The sequence below is a fragment of the Musa acuminata genome, unplaced genomic scaffold (genome assembly GCF_036884655.1).
Source record: "Musa acuminata AAA Group cultivar baxijiao unplaced genomic scaffold, Cavendish_Baxijiao_AAA HiC_scaffold_1102, whole genome shotgun sequence".
Classification (NCBI taxonomy): Eukaryota; Viridiplantae; Streptophyta; class Magnoliopsida; order Zingiberales; family Musaceae; genus Musa; species Musa acuminata.
In genome coordinates this window covers 5005-25964 of record NW_027021315.1, presented here as the reverse complement: position 1 = coordinate 25964, position 20960 = coordinate 5005, and the positions used below count along the sequence as shown (strand labels likewise).

At 38.2% G+C, this 20960-nt stretch overlaps 2 protein-coding genes across 3 annotated transcripts; one reads left to right on the top strand and one right to left on the bottom strand.

Moving 5' to 3' along the window:
- Window positions 1-906: 906 nt before the first annotated feature.
- LOC103974498 (uncharacterized) lies at window positions 907-11319 on the top strand. Of its 2 annotated transcripts, none has more exons than XM_009389349.3 (10): window positions 907-1168; window positions 2045-2124; window positions 2210-2287; window positions 4433-4545; window positions 4641-4706; window positions 6385-6486; window positions 6564-7110; window positions 8378-8583; window positions 8753-8916; window positions 11015-11319. In XM_009389349.3, the coding sequence occupies exons 1-10, from the start codon at window positions 1017-1019 to the stop codon at window positions 11160-11162; spliced, it is 1656 nt and encodes a 551-aa protein (XP_009387624.2). In that variant the 5' UTR covers window positions 907-1016; the 3' UTR covers window positions 11163-11319. The 2 variants fall into 2 exon arrangements, with proteins under 2 accessions (XP_009387624.2, XP_065034078.1); XM_065178006.1 differs by having other exon boundaries at window positions 918-1168; window positions 2042-2124.
- A 2308-nt stretch (window positions 11320-13627) lies between these two features.
- Window positions 13628-20609, bottom strand: LOC135666439 (NADP-dependent malic enzyme). Its single transcript, XM_065178007.1, has 19 exons — window positions 20385-20609; window positions 19049-19169; window positions 18890-18964; window positions 18641-18792; window positions 18461-18566; window positions 18250-18315; window positions 18019-18114; window positions 17863-17934; window positions 17676-17759; window positions 17285-17383; window positions 16821-16868; window positions 16597-16650; window positions 16426-16524; window positions 15023-15112; window positions 14862-14939; window positions 14704-14778; window positions 14506-14596; window positions 14048-14176; window positions 13628-13954 (listed from the first exon to the last, which is right to left on the bottom strand). Exons 1-19 carry the CDS (start codon window positions 20531-20533, stop codon window positions 13866-13868), a joined length of 1773 nt encoding a protein of 590 aa, XP_065034079.1. The 5' UTR covers window positions 20534-20609; the 3' UTR covers window positions 13628-13865.
- Window positions 20610-20960: the final 351 nt, after the last annotated feature.

The window sequence follows — 20960 nt, the reverse complement described above, 5'->3', positions numbered from 1 at the left end:
TGTTATATTATACAGGTCAAAATATCTTATGGTCCATTGGTACCAATAGGTTATTAAAATTTTCATCAATCATTTACATTGTTGCTTTATATTTACACAAATATTTGTTGAACACTGGAGGAATGTGCTGATTTTATTGCGTTGGAAGAGTGCACCCTTATCCGTCTACTTCGCCGACCGACCGAAAGAAGCTGGAGTATCTCTGTCGTTTCGGTGCGTGACCGGCCCTTGTTAATTGCAAATTGAAGGGATTGATTCCCAGTCTTAATTATTTTAGGATGCCAATTTGGTCATGGATTAGGACATCATGGATGAGGTATTATTATTTCTCGATAGCTCCAACTGATGATATAGGACAATATATCATTATGTGTATGTATATGTTATCATCCATTATCTTTAATCCTGTCATGGAGTTCTCCTCTCGGCCAAAGAATAAATGGACCCCAAGTGAGCTGGTCCTTTTCAATTAACTATCTAGGGTTCGCTTTAAGAACAGTGTATTTTCCCCGGGAAAGAGGCATGAAGGTGCGACTCCGTGACTTTGTCGAGATGCACAACATGCAAGAAGGGCCTCGCATTGGCTGGTATCGGCGACGCCCGAGCATTCTGGGTGGGGGGGGTCTCCGTGAGAACATCGGTTCAGTTTCGTGGAGTGGGCATTGATTTAAGCCGCGTTGGCATACTGAGGATTCGGCACACCGGGACGCGCGGCAGTCCCACTCGCCGAGTCTATCAGCAGAGGACACCTATGTTTAGGGCAAAGCGATGGCCATAGTTGTTGCTGTCTCGTGGGTCCTACTAATGTATCAATCTGTATGGGGAATCGTTACTCGCTGACAAATCAATCCATAGCGTCACCGTATGCGCTGTGCACAGGAAGATATCTATATCCATATTTATTTATCTATTTATACGAGTCTTCGAGAGGGAAAGCGGTCTCATCTTCGTGACTCTGTATTCTCAGAGAAATCCACAGAAGAGAAAGAGATAGAGAAAGAGAGAGAGAGAGACGAATGCGAGAGACGGATGAGGGGCGATTGCTGGAGCACGAAAGGCTTCAAATGGAGCAGATCCGTGAGCTCGACATGGAGGAGCTCCAGGTCGAAGAGGTCGACAGCAACCACCACGGCGACTCCGATGACGATGATGACTCCGCCTTCACCAGGTTTGGATTCGTTCCCCTTGGTGGTTTCTTAGCTGCGATCGTGCCCTACGTTTGGATGATAGATGTGGGGTTTGATGGTTTACTTTGTTCTTGGGATCTTGGCTTCGTCTGCCTTTGCTAGGTTCGGACCCCCTTCCCCTTCCTCTCGACGATTGCGTTCTAGAGCTTGGATGTTAGATGCGGGGAGAATGGTCTCTTGGATGTTAGATGTTAGGGCTAAATGCCGCTCTAACCACCGCAAAGCCGATCCAGAAGAAATAACAAACCCTAATTTTGATGGACCTCGATTTTCTTTGGTATCATTAGAATTCGAAGTATCAGGGAGTCCACTATATTTCAAGGTGGAAGTATTTGGCTTACAACGGTGCTTATTTGAAGTTCAATATTTTGCCCTAGGATTGGACAGAAGTTTTGGAATTAATGATTTCTTTTTCTTCTTCTCCCTGTTGTTGTTTCCTGTTGTTTCACCTACATTTTGCAATAATACGTCTCTCACTTGTGCTGTGGAGCGAAGTATTGGAACGTCCACGAATTTGTTTATCTTTTCTCTTTTTCTACTTCTATCAACATGTGAGAAAGGCCTTGTTGTGCCACTATTTAGCTTACGCCAATTTGGTTTGCGAATGAGAGAGGGAGAAAGTTAACACATGACATAAATCCTTATTTGTTATTGCTTCTTTATCATTTCATTAGAGATAGTTCTCTTTGTCTTAAAAAAAGAAGACCTGGAGATCTGGGGTAATTAAAGAGAGGTACCAGAGTTTATGGGCTTATGAAAAGAAAAGAAGAGAGAAACTTTGATTGCACAGATACTATGAGCAGATGCATGATTTTCTTTTCATTTTTCTAATGAGAGTGCATTTTTCTGTGAAGTAGTCATGGTTATCGAGGGGCTGGTCCAGTTGGTGGCTTCACATACAATACTTGTTTGGCTTCCTTGCATTCATATCTTGGTGGTAATTGTATTTATATTGTTTGTCCAGAAAGTAGTGTTGTTTTGTCTTGCCGATTTAAAACTTTATAGTTCCTTTTTTGTGACAGAGGTTGATGATACTCATGGAAGACTTTTGTTTTTGGACGGCGGTGCAATCTTGAACCTTCCAATGTTCTATCTTGAAGGTAGATGTTGACATTAGTTATTATAAAACCAAGATTGCATATGTAAAGCTTAGCGATCTTAGTGCCACCACCACTTTAAGAGCATTATTTATATTTATATTCTATCTGAGGTCATCATCTTTTCCGTGTAATAGAACTTGCCTTTGAAGATAACACAAAAAGAGGAAAAATTTTCTCAATGACTTAAACTGTCGCAATTTTTGAATTTTGAGTCATGAGGTTTCCATCAGTTTGTGACAGATAATCAGTCTCTTTTATAAAGAGCTGCCTAGTGCCTGAGGTTCCATCAATGCAGGGTCTAAGATGGGTCAATACACAAAGTCTTAGACTTGTAAGTAGAGAGTTGTTTCCATGACTCCAAGCCTTGTTGTCTAGGACACAGTTACAGTGGCACCAAGGCTTGCCCTCTTTCAACCAGACATAAATTTTGACCATAAAGGGATGAAAACATGATTCTTTTGATCCAAAGTAAATGGTAGACAATGCTCACTAAATCATCATACAAAAATGCTATAGTATATCTCACACTGTGACAGAAAAAAAAAAGGTCAATGAAATCGGGCTTGGAGTGGCTGCTATTCATCTTGAAGTAGCAGGTCGCTCTATCTGGTTTGAGACTATGGTATGGTTGTCATTCCAGAACACTTTTTAAGTCTCTATCATACATGTGATAGGATGTGCAGCTGCTGAATTCATTGTAACAGATGATATGGACAATTTTAGAACACTACCAGAAAATGTTCTCTACCTTTTTATATTTATCCACCATTGTGATGCTTTTGCAAGGTTTATTATGGAACTTGTTGCTTGAACTCACCAACCTAAAGCATAATATGGGCTTAAGCTTAGTCTTGCCAAGACATATAAATGGAAGATTTTGTTAGACATCTGCATTTTAATTTAAGCATGGCGACTTAGGGCCCTATGACTTTGCAATTAAAAGTGGTGTTAGTATTGGGACATTCATTTTGCACCCGCTGAAGGCTATAAAATGTTCTTTTTATAGGCTTTGGCAAATATTATGACATGCAAACCTTGAACAAAGTTATTCTCTAGAGAAATTGTCTGAATGCTTTTTCGTTGCCCGATTATGTCACGACCCGAGCCTGATGGGCTAATTGGTCTATCAACTTCGTTTGACCCAAACCACTATTCAAAATGCTTATGTTGAAGTTCATTGTAGTACACTCATCAAACTCTTATAAGTCAATCTTAATCTTGTCCATTTTTGATATGGGATTAATCGGGATGTTACAATCTTCCCCACTCATGAGCTTGACATCCTTGTCAAGCATAGTCTAGATTAACCTCTAGCATATTAAGTCGGCTCTAATATCAAATGTCACGACCTGGGCATGATGGGTTAATTGGTCTATCAACTTCATTTGGCCCAAACCATTTATCAAAATATTTAAGCTGAAGTTGAAAGTAGTATACTCATCAGATCCTTATAAATCAATTTTAATCTTGTCCACTTTCGATGTGGGACTAATCGAGGTGTTACAGATTATGCATACACTTGAAACATGTAACTAGTTTTTAATATCATGGAATATTTGGTTTTGATGTCTTATTCTGCCAAAGTTCCGAACAATGAGTTTAATTCAATTACCTTTCTATTATAGCTGGCATGTAATTGGTTTTGATACTTGCATCTAGAAAAACATCTGTGAAGCTTTGTTTTTGGCCTTATTTTTGCCCATCTCTTTATCTTGTCAACTGAGTTTGGTCTTAAGATTCATAGTTTTTGAAAGGCTGCATTTGATTTATTGATTTTTTTAAAATTATTTTTCTTCATTGTTTTTGGAGTCAAGTTTTGAAAATTTTGGCCTGCCTTTGTTGTATTCTTCATGCATTAGAATTAGGCTAACTTGATATTTTCAAAGAAGGGACTTTGTTTTGTTTGGCAAATTGTATGAGGAGCAAAAAGTGATGCACACAGAGCTCCTGAATAAGGATTTGTTGTATATTTAGTGTGTTCAGTACATCGATAATGTTCACTTCATATGTTGTGATTGGATCCCATTTTCAAGCACATGCAATGCTCTTTTCTGTCTAATTCTTTTGTGTGGCCAAGTCTCTTATGAAAGATTGAGTTGTGCTGCTAGTTTTTCAGTATAATTTATTAAATTTGCCATGCATTAGGGGTTGTTTTGTTTCCTGAAGCAACACTCCCTCTTCGTGTTATTCAACCACGATTTATAGCTGCAGTGGAAAAAGCTCTGAGCCAATCTGATGCGCCATGTACAATAGGTGTGGTATGTTGAGTTTCCTTTTTCATCTTTTAATTATTTGGTTATTGGGTCAGGCATTACATTGTAGCATATTATGACTATTTTAAAATTTGGTTTAGGTTCGAGTTCATTGGCATCCAGATGATGGAAGACTTCGTTTTGCCTTGACTGGGACTACTGCAGAGGTATGGATTTGTTTACACATGTAAATAGAAATTTTGCTTGTGTTTTTGTAGCTTTTAGATCCAGCACTGTGAAAAAAAAATATTGTTAACCTCCCTCAAGTAGTGTAACTATAACTGTTGCAGGTAAATACGCCATCTGTGCTTGCATTGAATAACAAATATCATTTAGTTTGTTTATAAGGTAGTAAAATTTAAAGATTTATTTGATTACTAGAAGTTAGTTTTTAATAAGAAAATGCACTTTAGAATCACGGTTGTAAAGGTTTAAAGTTGAAAATTTACTTAACAGGAGCCTAGGATTAATAATTCTAGGAGTATCATTCTGTACCTGTTTGAGGATGAATTGACAAAGAAAAAAAACTATACAGTCTATGGTTCATTATGATTTTGGAAGGCATGAACACTTGGCAGTTATCTGCTTTTATGCAGTTAAAAGGAGCATTAGAATTGAAACGTGTAATAATGTGTCCCTTTTTCTATTTTAATGTTCTCTAACTCTTTTAATGCTCTTAATTCAACTAGAAATGTAATTCTGTATCACTGCTGGGAAAAGATCTAGCAGTAGTTGGGATATCATGGCTTGTCGTCATCATCATTGTTGTTGTTGTTGAATTATTTAAGGATCACATCTCAAGTTAAATTATTTTAGTGGAATATTACCACACACAAATTGTCTTTGTAATCACATGGCCCTTCTGTCATATGTTTTATTTTGATTAGCAAGTTATGTTGGAGTGGTGATTGGAATTTCATCTTTCGGTATAACCATCATTTACATGGGGAATATATCACTGAGATCAAGGAAGAGCAGCCTGAATATATCCTGTGGCTGAATAATCTAAATAGCAGCCTTTATGAATGTGAATTTTTGGTAGACTAGGTGTTCCAGGAATATTCTGCCAGGAACTGAGAAGTTCAATTTCTGCCTGAAGTTTATTTTAGTTGTTGCTTCCTTCTAATATTTCTTATGCAATAGAAGTGTTTATCCTATCATATGTGGCTTCTTGATTATGGGTTATCTGAAATAGATAGTACTGTTTGCTGAAACTTGCTGCCATTTAGGAAAGCAAAGTATCCTTTGTTTCATAAGTTTTTAAGTGTGGAAGTGATCTTTAAAATCACTGTGTGAATAACTTTCTGATAGGTATCTTTGTTTTAAATTTTCATTTGTCATCTGGACTTCTTGATTGTCTTTTTGCTAATTCTTTTGATAATAGTAAGAAAGGTATATTATGTACTGTTGGTTGTGTATTAAATACTTCCTCCGATTTAATTTTGGTCTGTTAATAATATCATCCCTCTGTGAAAGTTGTCCAAAAGTACAGTATTAGGTCATGTCTTTTTCATGTGGTCCTAGATAAGACTACTGCCATCAAGATGATGGAAAGTATACTTTGTTTCATAAGTTTTTAAGTGTTGAAGTGATCTTTAAAATCCCTGTGTGAATAACTTTCTGATAGGTATCTTTGTTTTAAATTTTTATTTCTGGCATTTGGACTTCTTGATTGTCTTTTTGCTAATTCTTTTGATAATAGTAAGAAAAGTTTTATTATGTACTGTCGGTTGTGTATTAAATACTTCCTTCGATTTAATTTTGGTCTGTTAATATTATCATCCCTCTGTGAAAGTTGTCCAAAAGTACAGTATTAAGTCACACATCTTTTACATGCGGTGCTAGATAAGACAATACCGCCGTCTAGATGATGGTTCATTGAATGTAGTTGCTCGTGGTCAACAACGCTTTCGACTAAGACGCCGCTGGGTAGATGCTGAAGGAGCAGTGAGTTCAGCAATATTCACGCCTTTTGGCCCTGTTGTTCACAGAAGACTAACAAAAGGTTACCCTTCTTTCAACAGCCATGTGGAGAGGTCCAAATTGTTCAGGAAGATACTCCAATGAGAACACCAAAGGAAGCATTTGCACGCTTAGCTTCAATCAGCAACTTTCAGAGGCCCAGTTTTGCACATGTTGCATGTTCGAGTGGTTCTCCTTTTAAGCAGCATGGGCATGAGGACGCAGAAACTAGTTGGGACTGTATGTCTTATGGTAGCATCACAAGTGATCATTCAATGGACATGAGAGTGTCGCTTTCACCAAGTGATTCTGGTGATTCTCCTTGTATTTTTGAGAGATCTGCTGAGCCATCAAGTGTTGATGAGGAATTTATGCATGAGCAGAATGGAAGGCACAAAAATTCTGTTTCAAAAATATTGGGCAAATCAAGTCAATCTTGTAAGTATGGAATCGAGTGGTCCCCAAGAGAAAGGTCTGATGATGGTGAAAAAGTGGAAAGCAATTTGGCCACTAGTGAGTCAAAATGGCAATTCAATGCCCCAATGACCTTTTTACCTTACTGGGCTTACCAAATGTATGATTCATATTCACTTGCTCGACGAGCTGCAGGTAAGATGACCTTTCTCATGCATGTGAACTGTTGTAAGTGGTCGTAGCATAAAGTGGCAACTCGTAAATCTCAGCATGTAAAGATAAAATCTGTTTTGTATGGTTGAGCTATCCCTAGAAAAGGGATAGTTGCATGTTACCATAAGTTGTTATTACACCGTTTCCTTTGTTTCCTTTTTGTTTGTTGTTGCCATGTTTCAAATTATTGGGATTCATACGTATTCTGGGTGGTTCTGTACAACCAGTACAGTGTTTTTATAGTCGTATGACATGAATCTTACTGTTTTGAAAGTATTATTGGTCTTGTGTATGATATAAGTTGGCATATATGCCACTCAGTTTCTATAGTGTTCAACCATGGAATGCAGAACCTCTACTAGCATAGTCCATGGGTTTGCTCGTGCTAGGATCTCCTAGAGATATTTATTGATAGAACCGCTGAAATATCCTTTGTCCAAGGTTTATTAGTCTCTGATTGATGAGCTATTGTAAATATTAGAACTTGTTGCCTGGTTAATTGGAAAATTGTTGTAATAGTTGGCATGTTTAGTGTCTTATGCTTTCCAGTTTGTCTTTTATTTTCATTCTCTACACTTGTTAGAGAATTTGAGCCACCTATAAGGTCCCAAGATTACTGCTCCCTCATACTAGACATTAATGGGTTTTCAATGACTAGTAAAATTCAGCTAGAATGCCACCGACAATCAGAGAATATTAAGAGAGAAATATCTCTCATATAATAGCTTGGGTTGTTAGGGTCAAATGTAGATATGCTAAAATATTTATATGAGAGATGCATGTATCCAGGACTGGGGAATAGGTGAGTGGAAACTAGAGTGTACATTGTCTGGAAAAGAGAATGTTGTTGTGAAGAGAGGAAGCGGTATGACAGAAAATAGATCACTGCAGGATGAGCTCAAGTTGATTGTTCTCCAAATTTTGTTGAACCAAATTGAGAAGCTAACTTTTGATAGTTTCTGTGTTAGAAAGAACTTCACTCTTCATAATGCTGGCAGATAATGCCATTTGTGGCATTCTATTTGACCTTTTGTTGTAGACATTATCGTTTTCATGTATAGAAATTTGAACAGAGAGAACTTGAGCACTTTTCTTTTGAAGAACTTGAACTACAATATTCACACTGCCATACAGTATTTGCTGAGAACCGAGTAATCTGCCAATATTTGCACGATCAGTTGTTTTGATTTTTCTTGTATGTTTTATTATTTTTTATCTTGTTTAAGATGATATGCTATTGTTTTTGCAGACCTTTGGAGGAAGATAATAGGAAACCCAAGGTTAGACGACTATGCAAGAAAGCCGGATCTTTTGTCATTTTATATTGCCAGCAAACTTCCAATGTCTGAAGCAACAAGGCAGGAGCTGCTAGAGATTGATGGAATTTCTTATAGACTGCGAAGGGAAATTCAATTACTTAATGGCTTCAATCTTATACGTTGCAAAATATGTCAGGTATATCTTTAACCTCTTTTCTAGCAAGATGCATGTTAGGTCGCTGTGATCTGTTTAAACATTCGTTGCAGCTTCACTTAGGGAGTGATATATGCTTTGCAAGTGAAGTCATTGTGGCTGTATGGTATTTTTTATATGTGATCTTAAGGACTTTCTCTTTTTCTTGTAGGTTTTAATTGCTAAACGAAGTGATATGGTGGTAATGTCTAGTGATGGCCCCCTCAATGCTTATGTGAATCCACATGGTTTTGTTCATGAGACCATAACTGTTTGCTGTGCAAGTGGGCTTGAACTTCGTGGACGCCCTGTTAAAGAACATAGCTGGTTTCCAGGGTATGGAGATACATTTCTTTATTAGCCAATTTTGTCATGATCTTGATGTGGCTTATAGATGCATTATTGATTTATTTGAAAATCATAAAACAAAAGCTTTTCTTTTTAAAATTTCTTCTTAGACTCTTGCCAATCAGCCCATCAAATTTATATAGGAATTACCAACTCTACATCTCTGCAGTGACATTTTTGAAATGATTGTTTGTTCTGTCATTTATGACTTAATCTTTTCTTATTTGAAGAGCTTTAGTCTATCTAGCTCCAAGATGTTCACCACTAACCTTTTACATGCATCTGGATCCAGTAGTCTTAATCCTTGTATCTCAATATTGTAACTGAAGAATATCTGGATTTTTCTATCAAAGGAAATCTGAGTTCTTTTAGTTAAAGAACCTTCAACCGAATTTGGTTTCTGATTAATGTATGGACATATACGTTGGGGTGGCTTAATTGCAATCATGAATACAACTACATGCTATCATTCCAGTGCCATGTAGAATCCTGTTCTATTAACGGTTGTGTTTGTCTAACTTGGGTTAGGTCCAAGCTTCTATTGTTCTCCATCCTTTCTGCTCCAAGACCTTACTGCAGATGCTGCATTGGTTGACAAGCGGCCATCTGTGTTCACCATTGCTTGATCTTCCACATGGCATGTATGAGTTTATAGCTAAATGGAATCGCTAAGCTTATTATTGATCTATATATTAATTTTGACTTGATGATAATTTTTTCTATGGGCTCATATAAAAATGTTCTTTGATTGTGAATAAGCTTTGAGGAAACACAGATTTTCATATTTGGCATCATCAATGATTAATATGTTTTCCTTTCATATCATTTTGGGTGAGAATTCAAATTAGGCATTGGAACAAAAGGACCTGGATATGCTTATCCTTTTGAGATACTGTGTGCTTTCTTGGCCAAACCAAAAGTACTACTAATCTCATCACAGTGGCTTAATTAAATTTGTCTGGCCTACCATTTTCAATATCGTGCTTGATATTTTGGGGGTTCAGGAGTTGCGTCATAAATTCTGCCAACTTCTAGGCTTCTAAGGATTTCCACGGCTGACACATTTCCATGAACTATTAAAGATGAAGAGCACATGCGGTGGCAACTTGCAGAATGGATATGAATTATTAGTTTTCCTTTTCTAGTCATCATATTTTCTTTTCTTTTTCATCCGCTTTGTTCTGGCTGGCTGTGCCGACAGGTGTGGCCCTGCCATGAGTTGTTCTAGCAGTTGGCCACACACTTGTGCCGCTTGAACTAGAATCCTTTGGCAATGTGTTCTGGCTTTATATTTTGGGAAGGTGCATGCTTTTGACAGTGGACTAGTTGTAACAGAACCGAGCAAAACAGATCAGATATGAATGGGGATGGGATTGAGATCAGTCTAAAAAGTAATGCAAAAAATAGAAAATATAAAATTAATATATATTTGCAAAACATGATGATTATAACAATTTCAATATGAGAAAATAGAAATATTTGGTACTTAGGTGCTCTTTCTCTGTATGTTTAACAGAATATCAATCTTTTAAGAATTTGAGTATAGATAAAAAAACGTACGGAAAGTGATAATGAGATAAGGAGTAGCTAGAGAGTAATTGATTAGAAGAAGTAGCAGATATTTGTTAGAGAAATTAGCAATCATATGGATTGATGATATTGCTGTAGCAAATAATTATTATATTTCATTGATTCAAACTCATCAAAGGATAAACCTCATCATGGTATTTTTTGTTATATAAATCAGCTTGCATGTGAAGCATAGGGTAAATGCAAAAGCCAATAAATAGTTTTGGGGGTTGATCCAGTAACTATGCTACAAAATGGCTTGCTTTGGTATTTCTATTTCCATCAGCTGCTTGTTTCCAAGTTATTCATGAAACAAGTTTCTCTTTATAGATATGCTTTTGTTGTGGTATACTTGTGGCATTTAATATTGTGTCGTTGGTGCTTATTTTCTCATGCAATTAATAATTAAGCTGATGCAATTATTTAGCTTTTATTTGCTTATGTTGAAATGGATGGCGACATTATTCCTTTTTATTGAGGGTGTTTTCATTTGTGATCAAAGTGCAATTTTATGCAGGTATGCATGGACTATTGCAGACTGTGACATGTGTGGTTCAAACATAGGCTGGCTGTTCACCGCCACAAAAAAGCATCTTCTTCCAAAGTCGTTTTGGGGAATCCGGAGTGCTTCGGTTGTAGATGATACACATAAAGACAGAGAATGAAGCAAATTAAAATACCAAAAGGGAGAAGTGAGTTTAATGTTTGTCTTCTCTTTTTTGGTTCAAACTGTAGTAGTGTGTAAAAGTTAAAAACTGTGTTACTACTACTCTCTATGTTGATGATGATATCTCGAGTAGGGCGGAGTTGCTTTTACGACTAGATAGATGTGTTGAGGGCAGAGTCACATTATCTCGGTCGTCATGCCAAGTCGGAGCGTGCTCGGTTGATCACGTACATAAGCATCTGGTATTAAATGATAACATAAGAGGCATAAACGAGACCCAAAGATTGGTACAACAGTGTGTTCTGGAACTGTTAAATCTCCATCGTCCATCACCAACATCGACAGAACAAGATGATGATGTAGAGAGAAAAGAGGGTGATTCCATGGATAATTGGTAAAACTGGCCGCGCGGGCATTCCTGCAGCCTCGGTGGGATAGGTGATTCCGTTTGCAAATAAAACTTGCTGAGGAATCAAGAAGAGTAAGCTGTTGATTACTTTTTCGAGGAGAATTATTTGAAGATCCGACGGCTAATCTCTTGGAAATTAGGTAAAATATATGAGCAACCATTTGTTTCCTTTAGGATTCATGTCTTACACTTTAAAATTTTAATTTGTCAGAGATGAAGGGACTCTCAGTCTCTGTGCGTGCGTGAGCGAGCTATATAACACTGTATAGTTCTTAACCAAAAAACATTATATAGTGTTTTAAAAACACTGTATAGTGTTTTGTATAGTATTTTTGAAAACTATATATTGATGTGATAATATTTTCGAAACAAAAATATTATAATATTTTTAAAACAAAATACAATATAGTGTATTTTTAAAACAAAATACAATATTTTTAAGGCAATTTTTTTATTATAATATAAAATTAGATCGATTTTATGTTCATACGGTTTATCCAAAAATCGATCTATCCATCCAACTATTTAAGGTTTACTTATCTGATACGGCATATTTTGGGTCCAAGACACGTCACAATCGACGTCACAAGCCAGGTCAGAATCTATACTAAGGCACTGTTCGACACATCACATCTCAAGAATCCCAAGGGCATGGCTCTCGAGACACGCCAAGTCAGAATCCGTACTAAAGCGTTGCTCGGCACGTCACGTCTCGGGAATCCCGAGGGCACGGCCCCCCCGAGACACGTCAAGTCAGAATCCATACCAAGGTACTGTTTAGCACATCCACCATGCTAACCCGCATACAACCGACCCACGTACTAATATAAAGACCTCTGGCCGACATCTGGCTCGGAGAAAAAAAGAGGGGAAAAATTAATTGAATACTCCACTAACTTGCTCGTTGGAGGGGACTCGTCGGGAAGCACCCAACGAGGGCCATTTTTGTAGGAAAGTGGCCGCCCACGACCTGCGAGCGTCTCAACCCGAGAATCACCATCCAGCGCACGAAGGAGAGCAGTCAATCGGCCCAAATCCCGACCAACGCCAACCAGCATACTTTCCCGAGGGCGCGGCCACCTCACGAAGACGAGTTGCCAACCACTCCAGAGACGGAAAGACGTAGCTCAGCATACGCGGCGCCCGGATCGGCACCCCAAGGAACGCTGATCAACACCCCGTCGCGAAGGCCCGATCAACCTTGGCATCCAACTCAACCGACAGAAGACTCTCGACATTGGCCTATGGACCAAATCGTGCTGACTCATCAACCGCCACGGTATATTTGTTCACCAATACTATCTACGATATCTACGATAAGAATGAGATTCCACGAGAAAAGCAAAAGGGCCGTGTCACCCGAGTTGATGAGCCGAAGGAGAGGGAGGGTGACAGACGAAACAAGAGAGGCACACGCAGCAGCTCACGAGCAGTCAGGCAAAAGCCCCAATAACTTGCTTCTTCCAAGTGCTTATCAAAGTTGTCTCGGACAACTATCGAGAGGCAATTCCAAATTATAGGGACATAAAAATTCTGCAATTTGCCAAATGTGTCTAAGCATAATATTTTCAAATGCTCCTGTTTGAAATTTGGAACTTTCTAGTCGACTCTTAATTTTTTTTTTAAAAAAATAATATAGAATAAAAGATTTATAAAAAATAAAATTAATTAAAAATTTATATAAAAAATAATTAGTATCAATCAATATTATTAATATAAACATTGGTAGTTAGAACAGTCAATCCCAATTTCATGATTGATGTAAATATCTTTTAAATAAATAATTAAGTTAATTTTGGTTCGCTATTCGGCGCATCCCATGTTTTTGTCCGACCAGCCGGTTTAGTTCGGATTTGATTACCGTGGCTTTGTTGTTGCTCGTAAGGTTCATCGCACGTATACGTATGTGGTCAGAACGAAGATTGATTCCACGGCAAAACTAAACACAATATGTCTGTCTGTCCGTCAATTCCTTCCTAGAACGATGGTTCAGCACGATCGTTAAAAGATCGTTGACATGTGTATTCCCTGTGCATATTAAGCAGAGTCAACACTCAGCAAAAATAATATGTACTATGAAGACAGAATTCCGACAAGCAGTAGTTTATTGAGCACAGTTTCCACTTCCGACGAGGGGTTAAACAGCATCTGCAGCAAGCAGGCGACAACTGCAGATCCAGGCAGCTCTGCAAGTTAGTCTTTATTAACTGCAGCGACACAATCCCCAGTTCAAAACTACAAAGCATTTTACAACATAAAAGCCTTAACAGCGGCAATGTAACATCCGCTAATTTATCTGTAGCTGCGGTAGACAGGGGTATACATGCAGCTCTCTGCATATTTCACCAAGTTTTGCGGACGTGGCAGCCGGGTTGCCAAACCTATAATTTGTACAAACAAATAATGCCTAAATCTTGCAAAGGCACCATCGGAAAAGAAGGAATGCGTTGGATGAAGGATGAAAAAGAATGTACCAAGATCGTACGCCTTAGCTGCAACGTTAGCGGCAATATGTGCCGATATCGTTCTGATGTTGGAAAAGGGTGGATAGATCAACCCCTTGTCAAAGTTCTCCGGTGTCACTTGGTTTGCCAAAGCTTCCGCTGTTTCAACAGAAGTGAGGGTTAGAAAAGACTAGATTTCATAAACCACCGATGGAAGAGGGTATAATCCATATGGCCATATCCATGTGCACTTCTGAACTAAGAAGAAGAACAAACTGAAAGCAAAGCATAATAGCACACCCAAGAGATATATCGCTATGTCATACCTGGTGCTCGCATAACCATTCCATGGAAAAGTTAGCAAGCAGTGGTCAGCACTAGGTATCTCTAACTAAAGATTGTGAACCTCAATTCTCTTTTTCTTTTCTTTTTTCAAGAAACAAACATTTTTGGAAGAAAGTCACAGTTATAAATCCTCTTCAACTTACAGGCTGCAAGGAGCATGTCATCATGCACGCGGATCGCTCCTGAGATCACCAAGCCAAGACCAAATCCTGGGAAGATGTATGCATTATTTGCCTGACAGCACACAACAAAACAGACATGATGAGCCATGGCCTACATCTCCAAACATCAGCAATGTAAGTAATCGAGGGAAATCACAGGTATGTTGATGAATGAGGAACCTGGCCAGGCACAAAAGTCTTGCCATTGTATTCAACTGGATCAAACGGACTCCCACTGGCAAATATTGCTTGCCCCTATCAATTGAAAAGAAGTTTCAACTATAGAACCTGATCACAAACAATGTCATGGAGGCAAAATAGTTAAATGGAAGTATTACCTTACTCCAATTATATGCTTCTGCAGCAGTACATTCAGATTGTGAGGTCGGGTTTGACAAAGCTAGAATAATAGGCTTCTGCATTTTGCAAAAGAAAAGCAGAGGTAACTCATTTTATTGCCCACTAGCACATGATAAAAGAATTTTGGAAATAGTGCTACCTCATTGAAGGAGGCCATGGCTTCAACGACCTCCTTAGTGAAGGTTTTTCCCACTCCAGACGAGCCAATCAATGCAGTTGGCTTGATAGCCTAAAAAAGGGAACCAAACTTGATGTAAGGATTCCTAACTGGTTCGCACACTCCAGAGTTATGGAGCAATACAGAGATAATCATTTGTTACTATATGATACATAAGGCATAAGTTTAATGTATACTTGTGATGGAGAAACCCAAAGACTGGTACATTGGATTCTAGAACTGTTAACCTCCATGTCTATCACCAACACTAAGAGAACATGATGTATAGAACTTAATATATACTTCGAGCATATATCAAATTGGTAAACCGGCCACTTGGGCATTCCTTTTCAATCGCCTAGAACCAAGAGTAAGTGATAGTGCACTAATTGAACAGTGGAAGAACTACCTACAGTCCTTTGGACCTCAAAGAGACCCATTGGTGTCTCTTGTGAGGTGTAAAAGAAAGCTAACAAGCCTTCATTTCAGTCCTCACAGCTATATTCGCTTTCCTTTTGTCTTCTCTCCCTTTTTCACTCTTGAAACCAGCCCTCATCAACTCTCTTTCCCTTCTCTTGTCTCAATCCTCTTCCCAAACCTTCTTCCTCCTATTCAAATCTCTCTATATTCAAAAAATTGTTGGAGAAGCCTAATTTTTCAAGGAGAATGTTTGAAGATTAAAGTGGCTAATATCTTCGAAATTAGGTAAATCTGAACCCCTACAAGGACTTAATTTAGGGACTTCATATAAGATTCATGCTTGACTTACACGTAATTGAAGCTCCAATCCATGCATGTCTACGTTTAATCTCTCTAGATCAGCATGGTTTGGGGCTAGAACTAGGTTATATCTGCATGGACCTAAAAAGGGTACTGGATCCGTCCTGGCGACAATGTGCCCATATACACCTCATTAACTGGAACCATACCAGTCTGACCAAGGACAAGACGAGAACAATAACCAAAATGTCAAACAATGGTTTAGAAACCCTTTAGTTGAGCACAAGACGGGTTCCGGATAGAAGGTAGGCATCCATGTTTGGTAAATTTAGGTTTGGATACGAAGTAAATGGAGTTCAAGTCCGGGTTCAGGTGAAGTGTGGAGGCTTTATACCCACTACCATCACTACGAACAGGGCTTCCTGCACCTAAAGGCCATCTACTTCCTGCATCTTTGTTGGGTAAAATTCAGGTTCATATATTTAATTGGGTTCAAGTTCGAATTCAGGTGAAGTCGCAGGTATTTGACCTGCTGCCATCACTATAAACAGGCCTTCCTGCACCAAAAGACCATCTTATGTCCTGCATCAGTAAAGAATTCAAGGATATTCCTACAGATATTCATATATAAGAAGGTAATGAAACATGAGGGGAGACTCTTGCACCTTCACAGCATCCAAGAGGGTACCGACAGGTTCATGCTCATGTGCCCATGGCTTTTTGAAGTGCTGAAGAGACTCTTTGCGTGAACTAACAATCAAACCCTACAAAGAGACCTTTGCATTATTTTAACAATTGACTAAATCCAACAGACAGAAGCATGACTAGCTAAATACCTTTGAGTCTACAAGCCAAATCTTCCTCCGAGTCTCCTCTAATGGTACTTTAGACTACAGCAGTGACAATATGTTCATTAATTGTCACAAAAAAAAAAAAATCAAACAGAGATCAGAGTTTCAGATATGTTCTAAATAAATCTTATGTACAGATATATGTTTGCCCATATTACAGTACTCGTGGAAATTTATGAGGGCATACTCGATGGTTTATGCTGCAGTACCTCTTTTGACATCTGAAGAGCTATGAGTTCTGCAATACCAGTACCAGCCTGCAAATACCATAAATAACTGTAATAATCTAAAAACCAGGCTTTGTCAGTAGTTGAAATATATTAATCAGATCTAATATACAAACTTTAAATGTTAGAAAATGTCATTGTAGAAGCACAATATTTCAGAAAATGGCAACTCATTTTACATATTGAATACTGCCTGTAAATATAGAAGTCCCCAAGTACTAAATAATATGAGATAGGTAAGGACATCTAAAAGTGACTCTAACAGTCACAATTTCAATTATTTAGGCATTATCCTTGGCACCATGAAATGAATACTTAATAACAAGTATGGTGCTAGTACTAGTAAAATGTTCTATACAGTAAAGTTCCAGAAAGGTTTTGCAAACAATAAGTTAAAAGTGTCTGCATTTTCAGTGAAAGAAGAAAAGCAAAGCAAGGAGACTGACCTCCCCAGCACCAAGGAACAAGAAAGTTTGATCTGCCAATGTTCCACCAACCAACTTCAGAGCTGCAACAAGTCCAGCAAGCACAACAGAAGCTGTTCCCTGTAGTAACAAGAAAAAAGGTGGACTTTGATGAGATATTACAGCAAGGAATGACCCTTTGGAAGGGTTCGTAACAGCCATGAATGGATCTTATTTCTTATCTCTCATCTTTGGAAGAGATAAGAAATCCTAGGGGCTGGTAACAGTCCCGAATGGATCTTCATCTTTGGAAGGGTCGGCCCTTCAAAATTGAAATGTGTCCATGGAATGACCCATTAGCATATCTGTTATTTCCCTATTTCTAGAATATCATCTACTCAGCATTACAAAGTAAAGAAATCTACGCTGGTACCTGAATGTCATCATTGAACACCAGATGAGTTGTGCCATACTTTGCAAGCAATTCAAATGCATTATGGTTCGCGAAGTCTTCAAACTAGAACCATTCGACCAATGTCATCCATAGCAAAATCAAGGGAACATAAATATGAAAGCAAGTGTCCTCAAATAACTGAGATATCTCATCAAGTGCATTTTACCTGGATAAGGACTTTTTCCCCATAGTTCTGCTTAACAGCAGTCATGAACTCATGCAGTAACTCAGCATACTCCTACACCATACATATGAAACAAATATTTAAGACAACAAACTGCACACTATACCAGTAAACTCACAGTTTTTTCAAAGATGGTACCTGTCCAGTGGCTCTTTTTTGCCGTAAGCCGATGTAGAATTCATCCCCAAGCAAATTTTCATTATTGGTCCCAACATCAATTGTGATAGGTAAGCACTAAAAAGTACCAAATGATAGTTGGAACACTTACAGGCAGAAAAAATGGAAAACTGAGAGGAGAATTAACTGTTTTCTATATAGCTTAAAGAACCCAGGAGATGCAACTAAACCCAACTTGCAAAGAGCACTTACAGAAGATGGGCGAATTCCTCCAAGAGCAGTATACAAGGCAAGCTTGCCAACAGGAATTCCCATTCCCTGCATAAGTTCGGGAAACAAATCATGAAGATATCAGCAAAAAGATCAAACATATATTGACGTATAATATTCCACCACAAATAAACCAGCAGAGCCTTCAAAATTGTTTCATATATATAGCCAAAACTGCAGTAAAATCTTTAACCTGGCATCCAAGATCTCCAAGACCCAAAATGCGCTCACCATCTGTGACTACAATAACCTGAATGCTCTTTTCAGGCCAGTTTTTCAAGACCTCAAGAATCTTTCCCCTGTAAGACAGAAGACCCATCCTTAATTGACAAAAGATGGCATAATATAGAAGAGACGTAGAAAGATATCTTACTTCTCTTTCAAGCTGATGAAAAGGCCCTGAGGACGCCTAAAAATTGAACCATACTTCTGGCAAGCCTCACCAACAGTGGGAGTATAAACAATTGGAAGCAACTCTTCCACATTATCGATCAAAAGCTTGTAAAAGAGCCTCTCATTCCTCTCCTGGAGAAGCAAGTATCACATATCCATAGACCAATTGGTCATAAACCGACAGCCCAAATTCACCTAAAAATGGTTAATAAAAGCTGTTTGCAAATACCTCAAGTTCCATCATTGCCATGTAACGTTGAAGAGGAAGTTGATATTGTCGAATATTATTCATGAGCTTCTTCTCCTGCAGTTCAAATTTGAAAGCAGTAAGTGGTGTTCATTATGTATCAATAAAAGTTTTGGTCAATGAAATAAAATTTTGTTAGACCTGAAGCTCTTGGGTGATACATGCTGGAGGCAGGAGGCCTCGTATGTAGTGAGCATCTCTCTCTTTCTCAGTGAAGGCAAGCCCTTTGTTGAATCGTGGATCCCTCAGTAAAGAATATCCGCTGCGGAAAATATAGAATTTTATGATTTACCTATTTCAGCAAGATCTTAACAGAACAGATCACTGTACCTAAACAAATATAATTAAAACAAGCAACTCTACAAAAAGAGAATTCTAGACAAGAAAAAGTATAAGAAAAATTTCCTTTTCCGGATCAATAAATACACTAGTAGTTGCTAGTTTAACCATGGACTTATCATTTTTGTTTTCATTTACAAAAAGAAAAAGAACAAAGTTGTGAGAAAATGTTTAAGAACGAAGGACAAGTAATCTGTCAGAGAAAAGAAATCTGTTGTTAATCGGTCAAGACGGGAAAAAACGAGCGAGTCCGCAAAGAGCAACTTACAAGGGGAAGTGAAATGCAGATAAACAGAACAAAAGGTAAGATTTCTATTTAGATCTTACATTTCCTTCCCCACCTCGACCCCCCCCACCCCCCCCCCCCCCCCCCCCCGCGAAAAAGTACAGTTGCTTCAGTCTTTCTACAACTCCAGACGATCCAACAAAATTAGAAAGGCATTAAGTAGCAAAGGGGCGTGCGTCAACTCCATTACCCATGATAAAACAAAAGAAGACCAGGCCATCAAGAATTTCCATCCAACTTATAGATCTAATACACTTCAATGTCACCTATTCGAATAAAAATTAATTGAATCATTATGTATTTACATAATATAGGAGGAAAGATTGTAGTCCGATGAATACATAGCAAGGTATGTTTTTGTTTAATCATATTTGCTAAAAAAGAAGTCTTTAAGAGAAAAAAAATCATGAAGATCCAGCGAGCCAAATAAAACAAAAAAGACATAACAAATGAAAAGTAAAGGATACTCATTGCAGGGGAAAAGACTCTTTTTTTTTTTTTTTGTTTACTTTGCTTCTTTTGCACTTGCGTCCACTTCATTAGAGAAGTTGTTTTAAGGAGTGATCTCCATAGTATACATAAAAACAAGAAATCCTCAAAATATCATCTTCCGTCGTTTCTGTTCCATCCCCCTTCCACCAGCTTCTCTAAAAAGTGGAGTTAGGGAGTAATCGCCCCACGAAAACAGGTGAAAATTTTCAGTAGAACAGAAAAGATCTCTTGTTTTAGTTCATCGACATCACTAGAAAAGTGTGGTCGAAGAGTAACCCCAGCTCGATTCGGCAAGAGAAAAGAAAAGAAAAGAAAACGTCGGATGAGCGAGGGATCAAATCAAGGGACGAAAGACGAGACCTGGCAACGGAAACGGTCCAGGGCGTGACGAGCTGCTCCTCAGTGGCCCGGTCCTCGCCATAGGCGTCCTCCACGCCGCCGGCAACGGTGCACCTAGGCTTCATCACCGATTCCCCCTCCGCCCTCAGTTCCTTCAGTGTGCTCTCCATGTCTCGTCCGAAGTCGCCTCTGCAAGATCCAGAAGTAGAAGGAAGACCAACACGCCGATCACCGAGGCCGCTGCCACTTGCCACTTAATTTATATGAATACCATTGCATAATAAGCAGATTACAGGGCGATTTCCTCCCTTCAAAAAAATCCCTAATATTATTATTTTTTCCGTGGCCGGCCCCATATTAGTTTTTCTTTTTTTCAGGGAGAGTCTCTAGAATTTTTGTATTTCTCTCAATGACTCTTTTGTCATTTTCCCTTTTTTTTAGAAAAAAAATTATTCAATTGAACCAATATTCTTTATTAAACCGATTTAATTAACTCAAATATTGGACCGATTCAGAATAAAAAAAAAATAATGATATTAATGTATCAATTTATAATAGTAAAAATATAAAAACTAATATGAAACTAATAATCAAATT

Bases quoted from the DNA above. Each gene is read 5' to 3' on its own strand.
- LOC135666439 (XM_065178007.1), bottom strand. From the start codon at position 20,533: ATGGAGAGCACACTGAAGGAACTGAGGGCGGAGGGGGAATCGGTGATG. The intron at 14,779-14,861 runs GTAATACTTCCA...TTCAATTGATAG, and splicing joins AAGCATATAATTGGAGTAAG to GGGCAAGCAATATTTGCCAG. The intron at 14,177-14,505 runs GTAAGTTGAAGA...CTGTTGAAACAG, and splicing joins TGACATGCTCCTTGCAGCCT to CGGAAGCTTTGGCAAACCAA.
- LOC103974498 (XM_065178006.1), top strand. From the start codon at position 1,017: ATGCGAGAGACGGATGAGGGGCGATTGCTGGAGCACGAAAGGCTTCAA. The intron at 4,546-4,640 runs GTATGTTGAGTT...AATTTGGTTTAG, and splicing joins CGCCATGTACAATAGGTGTG to GTTCGAGTTCATTGGCATCC. The intron at 4,707-6,384 runs GTATGGATTTGT...ATGCGGTGCTAG, and splicing joins TGACTGGGACTACTGCAGAG to ATAAGACAATACCGCCGTCT.